At 37.2% G+C, this 12,985-nt stretch overlaps 1 protein-coding gene across 1 annotated transcript; it reads right to left on the reverse strand.

Moving 5' to 3' along the window:
- Nucleotides 1–564: 564 nt before the first annotated feature.
- On the reverse strand, nucleotides 565–7,007 carry LOC140921520 (uncharacterized). Its single transcript, XM_073371522.1, has 3 exons — nucleotides 6,923–7,007; nucleotides 5,394–5,681; nucleotides 565–1,646 (listed from the first exon to the last, which is right to left on the reverse strand). The coding sequence occupies exons 1-3, from the start codon at nucleotides 7,005–7,007 to the stop codon at nucleotides 985–987; spliced, it is 1,035 nt and encodes a 344-aa protein (XP_073227623.1). The 3' UTR covers nucleotides 565–984.
- Nucleotides 7,008–12,985: the final 5,978 nt, after the last annotated feature.

Below are 12,985 nucleotides of genomic sequence, written 5' to 3' on the forward strand. Positions count from 1 at the left end.
GTTCCTTTCGACGGCGAAAATCCGGCAAATCTGGGATCATAAATCCGTTCTTGAATTCGCCGAAAGGAACCCACCTTAAGGGAAATAGCCCTGAGAAAGAAGTTGGGGTTCCTCGGCCCCCTGCCCTAGATCTGCCACTGAAATGGATGAAACAAGTGAAAAGATTGTATTTTTTTTCAACATCGAGAAACGTAGTGTTCCCTTAAATCAAACTTGAATTCAATATTAATGTTATGACTTTATGACTTCTAGGAATAAAGGGCGCAGAAACAAATCTGTGTGGATTGCAGGGTAATATATATTTGTCTAAATATACTCCTTTACATGGAGAACAATATTTTGTTAACCTAATGCATTTCGAGTGCTTACTTTCACTCATATTTTGTCGCAAGTAAAGATATTTAATGGTTTCGTGATCATCAGTGGGTCATATGCCACCCTGCGAGCAGAGTCTCTTTTTGTTTTCTTGAATGAGGAGGAGTAAAGTATGCTCTGCCAGAATCACAGCAAACCTTTTAGGTCGCCGCAGCCCCAACTTCTGGACTAGTTAATCTTGTTCTGCTTCTTCAAACTGTTTTTTTTTTTCGAGTGCGAGCGTCGGTTTATTGATAAAACGATGGCCATAAACGAGCCCGCTTTATCAAGCGCACGGCTATTAGGCCTGAGGCCGAAACTTTATCAAAGCAAAAAGGTTCGAGGAGGATTCGTCACACGATTCATGCAGAGGCTTTCTCAAGTACGCCAAAAGAGAGCGGCTGAAAGAAAAGCTTAGCTAACAGGATGGTCATATACACAATGAGATAAACGAATGTCTACCTTGCTACAAAAATAATATCAAGAAGAAGCGGGAGCAACAAGAATAAATATTCCAATAAATATGAAAAACCAGCGTAGCCTAAATGGTTTAAACTGACTTGAAATCAGTGACAATTTAACTAATCAGTTTCTTCTCAGCTCATTTGCGCGCTCGCCAAACAAAACCTGCTATTTACGCAGGCCAATTGATATATACTTAAGCGTTTTAATATTGTTCGCAGGGTTTCGGTAATTTTCATCTCCTGGAAACAAATTTACAGCTGAGGGTGCCTTTAGGAGTTCTTCAAGTTCACGTACACTCATTTGTGTCTGGTACAGCTTGCGTTTTTTCTCCTGGTTATTGCTCATCAGCGCGAAGGACTGGGCTTTTTTCACCGGCCAACGATTTCCAAATACCCTCCCAGGCTCTTCCCACACACAGCAGCCCGCTGTCCAAACAGAACGAGGGGTTTTAAGTTTCACTTTATTGTTGAGGAATGTATCTTTGCGATAGGGCTTTGGTACGGTGTTGTTAGCATCCTGAACAACTTTGTAAGGGCTTTGAGCATCGGGTATAATGCCATTCTCAGATCTTCCTGTCAGGAGATACAAGGTTCCACCTCTCGGACCACAGATGTCTTTCGCGTAATCTCGTATTTTTGTCTCAAACTCCTGCCAGGGGCCGCTGTTTGATGCTTTAAACTGAGGTACTGCATTGGTAAGGGTGAATGTAGCCTTCATGAAGTTCAAATCAAACGAGTTTATTCCCAAGGGATTCATATGGCCTCTGCTTAGTGGTTTGTTATCCTTTGTTATTGCTTCTTTGTAAGCCTTGTCGACATCAAGATTACCTATGAACAACGATAGGTCATGTTACCTTTTTCAATTTTCTTTTACCTCATTATATGAAATTTTGACGACATGTTTGTTTAGCGATTTTGGAAAACCCTCATTTAGCGGCACTTTAATTTAGAGATTTGCCGTAAATTTTGTAACATAAGCCACTTTATTTTCGCGATTTCACGAACTGAAACCTTAACGACGACAATAGAGCATTTATGTAACAAAATCAAAAAACGTCAATGGCTTCTTTTCCAAACAAAATCATACACCGTGATACTTAAATTTGAACGAAACAAACGAAACTACAATTAGCTGTAATGTCGAATCTTAATACTGTCCACACTTATATTTAACAATAAACTTGTGCCTGACAATAAACTTTTGCCTGACTACCTAATCGAGAAATTTACTCTGCGTTCACAAACTCACACTAGAAATACTAGACAACGCGATCAACTGAACATTCCAAGCTGCCGCCTAACCACTGGTCAGCGGTCCTTCACCTACTGCGGTGCTAAGCTCTGGAATAATCTAAGAGACAATGTTAAATCTTCAGATTCTGTCAAAGTTTTTAGGAAAAAAATTGTCAACCTATTTTTCTCTGATCAATCTATGAATTTGTAAATAGTGAATGATCCATTGTATTTCACTTTTTTTTTAACGTATATTTATTATCTTAGTTATTTATACCTCTTATTAGCCGAGTTTTCGGTCCGTACTGTAAATCACGGACCAAGTTTTTTTCCATCGATTTATGGCCCAAGCGCGAAGCGCGCGGGCCATAAATCGATGGAAAAAAAAGAGGATCCGTAATTTACAGTACGGACCGAAAAAACGAGGCTAATAAGATGTTTATTATATGGCTTCGTCCTGTTTGGGGGACCGGAAACAAGTGCAGGACGCACGATTTGACAGTCATTTGACAGGCGTCAAAAAAGAACGTTTTTATTGGCGCACGAAAACAATACCACATAACAAAGGCTTTCCGAGAAAGTAAAAACAAATTCACTATGTTAAAAAAGTTTATTCGGTCAAAACTAAGAGCACTGTAAGTTTTAGCTCTTTAATGTAACGCTGGAGTATTTTGGAAGCCGGACAATGTGTCTGTCTATTAGAAGTCGTTTCCATCCTTCCTCCGTTTGTCCTTGTGAACAAAACACTGCAAAAGGCGAAGAAGCTTTTCAAGGTAAGTCTGTTGTCATTGTCGAAGGATACGCTCGTTAATTGTTTTTGGGAAAACCTCTCTTTCTGCCAGTTCATTCTCGTCTTCAATTGTGATCTCCGTTAAAATTTTCAAACACTGACTAGAATTATCTTCCTCGGTTAGATTACGATTCAGTTTCTACAACAGCTTCGTTCTCATTAACACAAAGCTAGGTTAAAATTTGGAAAGGCAAAGTCAACATCCCATCCTCAGGGTTTACAGGCATATTTTAAATTTTGTTCGGTCGTAACTAAGATCACTGTAAGTATTCACTCGTTAATGTGACGCTGGAGTCTTTTGAAAACTGGACATTATCGTGTCTGGCTAGTCGAACTCGCTTCTATCTTTCTTTCGTTGGTCTTTGAAAAAACACTACAAATGGTAAAGAAGCTTGTCAAGATGATCGGGTGCAGGTATGTTTGTTATCATATTTGTTGAAGGATCAGTTTCTCTTAGGCAAAACATCTCGAATCTCTGCCAGTGGATTTTCGTCTTCTTAACTGTGTACTACGATAAAAGTTTCAAACACTGACTAGAATCCTCTTCGATAAGATTACGAGTTAGTTTCTTCATCGCCTTCGTTCACAAATAAACACAGTTTAAAATGTTGAAAGTTTAAGTCAACATCCAAGTCCTCAAGGTTTACAGGAGTCTTAAAACTTTATTTAAACCTTTTTTCCGAGGTAAAGAGAATTAGAGCTCCGAAATGATCATTTTCTTTAAAAATTTTGGTCCGTATCAAGTTACGGACCGCAAATTGACCAATCGCACTGCGAAAACAGACTCTGCCATATAATAAGGTAATTTATTTAGCTATTTCAGTTGACTAGTTGATTAGTAGCCTTGTAACTGAAAAACCCTCTTTAGGGAGTTGCAATAAAGTATGTAAGTATGTATTTAAGGTACAATGTCACACAATGATACACATCAAAATCGACCGTCAAATAGCATATGTGTTTGAAACTGACCAAATAGCGGAATTTCATATTTTATTCACTTAAATATAATTAAGTGACGATTTAAATAGGCCATTTCCGACTGGGAGTTCCCCCGGGCCCCTGTATCAAAACGAGGTTAAGTGTTCTACCTTTCTTATGGAAATGATTTTTCATTTTCATGCAAATAAAAATCATTTCTCATTTTCACAAGAAACCTTGCATGTGCACTTGGCCTCATTTTGAAAGTGAAGGTTTTTGGAACTCGGAAGAGTTCTATTAGCAACACATAGTTTGGTGCTTGTTAGTTTAGCGATTTTTAGAAAAATCGCTAAATTCGCTAACTAGCCAAAATTTCACGTTATTAAGTAAATGACGGATTTAGTAAGCCTAAAAGCGAAGCTTTCGTTAATAAACTCACACAATTTACCTAAAACAATAGGCATTCAAGAACTGCCAAGAAATGAGGATCCACTAAGCTTATAGTCTCCAGCAAAACAAATACAAAGAAAAGACTATAAAAACTCAAACAATTCTTCGACAAAATCTTACTACATAAGCTGTTAGATTTGTATACTTAGACAGAGGTTCTAATTAAACTACAAATTATATTTCAATATAATCGTGACAACAACTTTAAAACCTTTTCCAAAACCTGAACTCATTCCTACCATAGTTATGAATCAATCTGTCGGTTGATTAAAAGCAGAACTTGATTTTGTTATATTTTGTTTTGGTGAGGATGAACTTAGAGAATTATCGATCCTCCAGAGCGTTTACTTACAGTAGCCAAGAATTTATAATTTCACCATTTTCACTAGGAAAGGGTGAATTTCTAACCTTTTGGGGGACATGACATTTACGTGGCTACCGAGAGAGCTGTCATGTAAGTAAAAAAGTGACTTTTAGCGAACTTTGCTCTCTGAACAGTCCTTGTATTTAAAAATAAAATACTACACTACTCATTAATGTTTGTGAGTTCCTTGAGGGATGAATTCACGTTTTCGTAGCAAAAACCGGTATCACATGTTGCTCTTGTCTTCCGACTGCCATGCATGTTGGTGCACTTTAGAGGGACACCAACATGGCGTCTCCGTACAAAGCTCTATAAATTTGGGAAAATCATTTCTCCGAAAATATATCTCGCCAAGAGAGATCTCGCATATATGAAAATTTGAACCGGCCTGAATCTTGGCAAGGGTCTTTGCATATTTACCTCCTTTTGTTTCCAAGATTATTGATTCTGAATGGCGTGACAGTGAAAACCAGCAACTAAAGGTGTTACACTTTTACACTGTAGCCTACCTAACGGACACTTTCCGTAGACCTGTTATAACAATAATTAACTGGGGAATTTTACCTCAGCGGACATCGTTTTCAGATTATTGTGATCTCAGGCACCTGATAAAGGACCATAACCGGAAGGGGTCACCTCTCTTTAGCATACACTGAATCTGGTCCTGAGGTCGGCGTACGCTCGCCAGTTTATTAAGAGAAACATCGGCGGATTTAGGGGCCGTCTGAGCATAAGGAGACCGCACTCCCTTTTTTCTGTGAAATCTTGCATCATTTTCAAACATTTTCCAGTAAAATAGATAATCTCTATAAATACATACCTTGAGGGTTTCTCCATTTACCATTTACATCCTTTCTTCCATACGTCCCAATTCTAACTGCTTGATCGGGAGTAACTTTATACGCTGAATAAAAAGGAGTATTCGTGCTTGGGTCAAAGAGAGAAAAATAACGAGCTGGAGTGTTAGCCGGATGCGTTTGAAGGGTGTCTATCCCACCAGAAATACCAGGAAGCCCCTCTGGTTTCCTGCCTCCCGCGAAAAATGGCAGTGGAAGAGCTCTTTTCCATGGCGAGGAGAGCTGAGATCCTTTCGTTTCCGTATGCGATTCTTCTAAAATCAATCGTATACATTAACTGTTAAGAAATTGCGCATTATGAAGAAAACTAGTGTATTATAATAATCTTCTTTTCAGGGGTTGCTGTAGCGGCCAGGAAAATAATTAAAAAAACTGAAAATAAAAAAAAAAAGAGTTAATAAACCAATTTTCCACTATCTCGACAAGTTAAAAATTTATGTGCTTAGAACTCAGTCAGCTTATTGGTGAATTCTGTTGTATGGCTTAGTCGCTAAGTTGGTAAAGCGTCGCACCGGTATCGCAAATGTCACGGACGAGAATCTTTATCAGTATCATTATAGAATTATTTTTAATTCCATCGACGTCTGATTTTTTTTTAGGCTGTTGCTATTATTATAATCCTTATCCACACTTCTCGGGGGAGGGGTGTGGTTGGTAGAATGGAGCTAATTTGGAGGAATCTGTACTCTTTTAATTAACACAACGAGAAAAGAAAAATCCAAGAGATAAAAGACCTCAGTTTTTCAAAGGTAACGTACAGTGCTATCAAACGAGAGAAATTTGCAAAAGCTAAGCGAAGTATTTAAAGCTAAGATTGCTACCGTTTCAACGTTGAAAGTGTAAGGTATTATCATACCCGTCTAGTTTACGAGACTTTCTGGAAGTTTACCAAAAAAGTTGAATTGTTGGCCTGAAACCCAAAGCTGGTGTTATTTTCAGCGCCATTTTCGTGCATGACTTTCCTTTGGCGCAAAGCATTTTTAACAGGAAAAAGCTCAAATATTTTGAGGATAATAAAAAAATAGTTGCGTGAAAAATTACTGATTTTTACATCCTTGCCATTTTTTACACTCTGACTGGTTAATGAAATCCTATCATTAAAAACCAAAAACGCCTTAGAAGTTTGACCACGGTCATTAACTGGCCCGTGGATAATGTAATGACTTGAATGTATGCTTTCCTTAATATTTATCCACTGAACAGTGATTTATCCGGTGGATAGCACTATCTAACGTTTGAACATCGGGGCTAGATCTATGAGGAAAGAAAGAGGTTAGTTTCAGCTAAGCACAAAAGACAAATTATTAGACCTTTTTATTAATATTTTTCTTATCAACATCGACAGAAAAAGGAGAAATAGTTCTACCTCGAGGAAAATAATTTTAAAAAAAATACATTTCGTCTTTTATTTAGCTTTTAACAATTATTCCATATTTATTCAACCTTACATTTTTAAACGGTATGTAAATTTCTTGAAGTAGCTAGCACTTACCAAGACCAGAGATATGTTTCGAAAATACAGTCGTAGCTACCACTAAGGTAGAAAGAACGAAGTACCAAAGGATTGTTGACTTCATAACCATGCTAGATTTTGCTGCGATAGAGCAAGTTTAAAATGAATAAACATAACAAAATGAATAAATTTTAAGTAAACCGCCGAGTAGTCTTACGTCATTGCTTTGAGATTAGCTTTTAAAAGGTCAAGTTATTCGGTCACGGGCTTAAAAGCTTAAGTTTCGATCTATAAAGAGTTGGATCAAATGAGATGAAGAATATAATGGTATTTCCTACCATGAATGAAAAAGAAATCATTTTTTCCCCTTGATCTTCTGCGATAAATCTAGCAACCAAAAAGCTTAGACGATAATACGTAGACGGATTATCAAAACAGGAGATATAATTAGGTTAACATGCATGTTGCATTATGAATAACAAATATTCCTCATCAATTAGCTTCAATTTTTAGCTTTAATGGATTTAACATAAATAAATGACGACCATTTTCAATGCCCTTTTGAAGACACCTGAATGGCTTTTTATGGAGAAAATTTATCACGTTTTTAATCTGTTCAGCTGCCTCAAATCTGAAGTTCTTTCCAAAAATCATTCGAGAAAAGATTTAGTTTATATTCAGTCACTCGAGGGAATCTAGACAAAGATACTGAAATAATTCTGCAACAGTCGAGAGCAAAATTGACATTCACCGCGCGCGTTCATTCTTTTAGTTGGCGATAAAAGAAAGGAATAAATAGCATTGCCCCGAGGGGAAAAAAGAAGGAAAAGTAAAGATAAGAAAATAGAATAGAGGACGAATTCGACTACGAACGAGATTTGACTTGAAGTTTTTTCCTGTCGAAAAATAATAACATTTCTAACATTAGACTACTTCTTGTTTCCGTCACTACGACATTCTCAGTCAAACTCGATGTGAAATGACGACGGCTATCACAGTTTCCCGCCAAATGATACTGGTTCGGGCGCGCGCGCACTACTTAAAAATCTCCTCCCAGTATTCGTCCTCGTGACCTCGTCTTTAATAGAATCTAAAGGTCGCTAACGTTACTAATGGTCCAACTTGTCTATCTTGACCTCGCGCTTGGTCAATTACTCATATCGGTCTCATCTTTTTTAAAGACTTTAAATAAGGCTGTTATTTTAGGTGCTTCCCCGTAATCTTTTTATGAAAAAAATTACATATATGTAGTCGCTACTGAGAAATGCGCTCATAAATCTCAGAAACTGATCATGAAATCATTAAATTATAGAACTTTATATTTTCACTTTTTCTTTTAAGGTCGTTGAACGTCCGAGTTTAATGAAAACTTATTGTCTATTGCAAAACACCTGTTGCTTAGATCTATCTTGCGCGCGGTACACACCGAAAAATCATGTTGTTCTTAACGGAATGGTGGTATATATTAATAGAAAATAAATGAAAAGATCAAGTCTGTTAGCAGAATATCTTGAGATATTTTCTGATCAGTTTGTTACTTTGGTGGTGAGGCGTTACTAATGCAAGCTTGAAAGCTCTGTATTTACGTCATTGCGTTAGCAAATTTTAGAGATTTTCATTATCTGCTCCTAAGTTTCTACGCTCCAGGTGGATTATATGTAATCGCTCTTTCTGACTTGTCTCTAACTTATACCTGCTAAATGGAATGTTTCGTCATTTGCTTGCAGTACCACCATGCCCCGGATGTTCCATTGGCGAAGAGTAATATCTCTATTTAGTGGATTACCTTACAAATCAGCTTTCAGATTGAAAGTACTTAATATATGTATCCGCTGGATAGTGCATTAGCTGGAGGATAGAGCTATCCATCTTTTGAACAACCTGGGGGGGGGGGGGGATGTTCGATTCCCAGTTTTTCGTAACGTCTTCAATCACCCCAGGAGAGCCGTGGGTTGTTAAATTTCTGCTTGCTTGCTATATTAATTCCAAGGTTACTGTGTTTTCATTTCCACTTAGCTCTCGTTTGAAACATTAAAAGCATAAAGACTAATCATTTCTGCCAAATAAAACACTCAATAGCAGTGGAATGACTATAGGATTTTATATGAATTTAAAATTCCTCATGATTTAATCGTCTCCCATAATTCTCTAACAATTATGGCCATTTATAATTACAGTCCAACGTCCATATGCGACCACCTCTCGTATGCGATCACCATCTCCCATAAGCGACTAGCCTGCGACCGGCTTGAAAGCTTTCGATCTATTAAACAGTTCGAATCAAAGGAGGTACAGAAAATAATGGTATTTCCTACCATGAATGAAAAAGAAATCATATTTTCCCCCTCATTTTCTGCGATAAATCTAGCAATGAACAAGCAAAAACGTTAGTGATATATAATTAGGTTAAATGCATGTTGCATTATGAATAACAAATATTCCTCATCAATTAGCTTCAATTATAAGCTTTAATGGATTTAACATAAATAAATGACGACCATTTTCAATGCCCTTTTGGAGACACCTGAATGGCTTTTTATGACTTTTATGGAGAAAATTTATCACGTTTTTAATCTGTTCAGCTGCCTCAAATCTGAAGTTCTTTCTAAAAATCATTCGAGAAAAGATTTAGTTTACATTCTGGCACCTGATGGAATCTAGAAAAAGATACTGAAATAATTCTGCAACAGTCGAGAGCAAAATTGACGTTCACCGCGTTTATTCTTTTAGTTGGTGATAGAAGAAAGGAATAAATAGCATTTCCCCGAGGGGAAAAAAGAAGGAAAAGTAAAGATAAGAAAACAGAGACCTTTAGATTAGAGGACGAATTCGACCACGAACGAGATTTGACTTGAAGTTTTTTCCTGATCAAAAAATAATAACATTTCTAACATTCGACCACTTCTTGTTACCGTCGCTACGACATTCTTAATAAAACTCGATGTGAAATGACGACGGCTATCACAGTTTCCCGCCAAATGATACTGGTTCAGGCGCGCGCGCACTACTTAAAAATCTTCTCCTAGTATTCGTCCTCGTGACCTCGTCTTTATAGAATCTAAAGGTCGCTAATGTTACTAATGGGCCAACTAGTCTATCTTGACCTCGCGCTTGGTCAATTACTCATATCGGTCTCGTCTTTTTTTAAAGACTTTAAATAAGGCTGCTATTTTAGGTGCTTCCCCTTAGTCTTTTTATGAACAAAATTACATATATGTAGTCGCTACTGAGAAATGCGCTCATAAATCTCAGAAACTGATCATGAAACCATTAAATTATAGTACTTTATATTTTCACTTTTTCTTTTAAGGTCTTTGAACGTCCGAGTTTAATGAAAACTTATAGTCAATGGCAAAAAACCGGTTGCATAGATCTATCTTGCGCGCGGTACACACCGGAAAATCATGTTGTTCTTAACTGAATGGTGACATATATTAATAGAAAATAAATGAAAAAATCAAGTCTGTTAGCAGAATATCTTGAGATATTTCCTGATCGGTTTGTTGCTCTGGTAGTGAGTCGTTAATAATGGGCCCTTGAAAGCTCAGTCTGTATTTACGTCATTGCGTTAGCAAATTTTAGAGATTTTCATTATCTGCTCCTAAGTTTCTACGCTCCAGGTGGACTATAGGTAATCGCTCTTTCTGAGTTGTCTCTAACTTGTACCTGTTAAATGGAATGTTTCGTCATTTGCTTGCAGTACCACCATGCCCCAGCTGTTCCGTTGGTGAAGAGTACTATCTCTATTTAGTGGATTACCTTACGAATTGGCTTTCAGATTGAAAATACTTAATATATGTATCCGCTGGATAGTGCCTTAGCTGGAGGATAGAGCTATCCATCTTTTGAACAACCTGGGAGGCGGGGGGATGTTCGATTCCCAGTTTTTCGTAACGTCTTCAATCACCCTAGGAGAGCCGTGGGTTGTTAAATTTCTGCTTGCTTGCTATATTAATTCCAAGGTTAATGTGTTTTCATTTCCACTTAGCTATCGTTTGAAACATGAAAGGCATAGAGGCTAATCATTTCTGCCAAATAAAACACTCAATAGCAGTGGAATGGCTATAGGATTTTATATGAATTTGAAATTCCTCATAATTTACCCGTCTCCCATAATTCTCTAATAATTTATATGGCCATTTATAATTACAGTCCAACCTCCATATGCGACCACCTCTCGTAAGCGATCACCATCTCCCATAAGCGACTAGCCTCAGTGTAGCCTGCGACCGGCTTGAAAGCTTTCGATCTATTAAAGAGTTCGAATCAAGGGAGGTAAAGAAAATAATGGTATTTTCTACCATGAATGAAAAAGAAATCATTTTCCCCCTGATCTTCTGCGATAAATCTAGCAACGAACAAGCAAAGACGATAATACGTAAACGGATTATCAAAAACGTTAGTGATATAAAATTAGGTTAAATGCATGTTGCATTATGAATAACAAATATTCCTCATCAATTAGCTTCAATTATAAGCTTTAATGGATTTAACATAAATAAATGACGACCATTTTCAATGCCCTTTTGAAGTCACCTGAATGGCTTTTTATGGAGAAAATTTATCACGTTTTTAATCTGTTCAGCTGCCTCAAATCTGAAGTTCTTTCTAAAAATCATTCGAGAAAAGAATTAGTTTACATTCAGGCACTTATGGGAATCTAGACAAAGATACTGAAATAATTCTGCAACAGTCGAGAGGAAAACAGACATTCACCTCGTTGATTCTTTTAGTTGGCGATAGAAGAAAGGAATAAATAGCATTTCCCCGAGGGGAAAAAAGAAGGAAAAGTAAAGATAAGAAAATAGAGACCTTTAGAATAGAGGACGAATTCGACTACGAACGAGATTTGACTTGAAGTTTTTTCCTGATTGAAAAATAATAACATTTCTAACATTCGACTACTTCTTGTTTCCGTCACTACGACATTCTCAATCAAACTCGATGTGGAATGGCGACGGCTATCACAATTTCCAGCCAAATGACGCTGGTTCAGCCGCGCGCGCACTACTAAAAAATCTCCCCCTAGTATTCGTCCTCGTGACCCCGTCTTAGAATCTAATGGTCGCTAATGTTGCTAATGGACCAACTAGTCTAAACTGTTCGATTCTATTATTGTTTACAGAGTCGTTCACTCGTCGTTTGAAATACATAATCTGCCTCCTGTGAAATAGAAACAGCAAAATCAGTAAATTAACCCCCACCAAAAGAAGCTTTTAGAAACTGCTATACCACCATTCTACAAAAAAAAATAGTAAATAAAGATTTGCAATAAACTGGGAATCCGATGGTTTGAAAAGCATTTCATTCAAGGTAGCTTTAGGGCTATGTTTCTCCACGAGCAAACTTTTTATTCCACAGATATAGCTGGGATAAAGAAAATGTCCAAATTTGGGGTGATTTTTTGCAACCTTTCTTCAAGGAATTCATCGAAATTAACGTTAACGTCAATATGAAGGAAAACGATTTTATTGACCTCGACTTCGCCTCTGTCTTGAAAAATGCAAAAATGAACAAGACCAATATCCAGCCACCTTGATTTCGCGCTTGGTCAATGACTAATATGTGTCCCGCATTTTTTAAAGACTTTATTTAAGTGTTTCCCCTTAATCTTTTTCTGAATTAAATTACATGTAGTCGCTACTGAGAAATGCGCGCATAAAACTCAGAAACTGATCATAAACTCAATAAATTATAGTAGTTTATTTTTTCAGTTTGTCTTTTAATGTCGTTGAACGTTCGAGCGTTTGATGAAAACTTATAGTCAATGGCAAAACACTGGGTGCATAGCTCTATCTTGCGCGCGGTACACACCGGAAAATCCTATTGTTCTTTTTACTGAATGATGCATGGTACATTTTAAAAGAAAATTAATGAAAAATCAAGTCTGTTAGCAGAATATCTTGGGATATTTTTTCATCAGTTTGTTGCTCTGGGGGTGAGACGTTACTAATGCGCCCTTAAAAGCTCTGTATTCACGTCTTTACATTAGCAATTTTAAAGATTTTCATTATCGGCTCCTAAGGTTTTTACGCTACAGGTGGACTATAGGTAATCGCTCTGTCTGACTTGTCTCTAACTTGTACCTGCTAAATGGGATGT

Source organism: Porites lutea, chromosome 12 (genome assembly GCF_958299795.1).
Source record: "Porites lutea chromosome 12, jaPorLute2.1, whole genome shotgun sequence".
Taxonomy (NCBI): domain Eukaryota; kingdom Metazoa; phylum Cnidaria; class Anthozoa; order Scleractinia; family Poritidae; genus Porites; species Porites lutea.

What these genes read in the sequence shown, in the direction of transcription:
- LOC140921520 (XM_073371522.1), bottom strand. Translation starts at nt 7,007, where the DNA reads ATGAAGTCAACAATCCTTTGGTACTTCGTTCTTTCTACCTTAGTGGTA. An exon ending in GAAACATATCTCTGGTCTTG is followed by an intron (nt 5,682 to 6,922) that starts GTAAGTGCTAGC and finishes TGATTTTAGAAG; the next exon opens with AATCGCATACGGAAACGAAA. An exon ending in TAAATGGAGAAACCCTCAAG is followed by an intron (nt 1,647 to 5,393) that starts GTATGTATTTAT and finishes CGTTGTTCATAG; the next exon opens with GTAATCTTGATGTCGACAAG.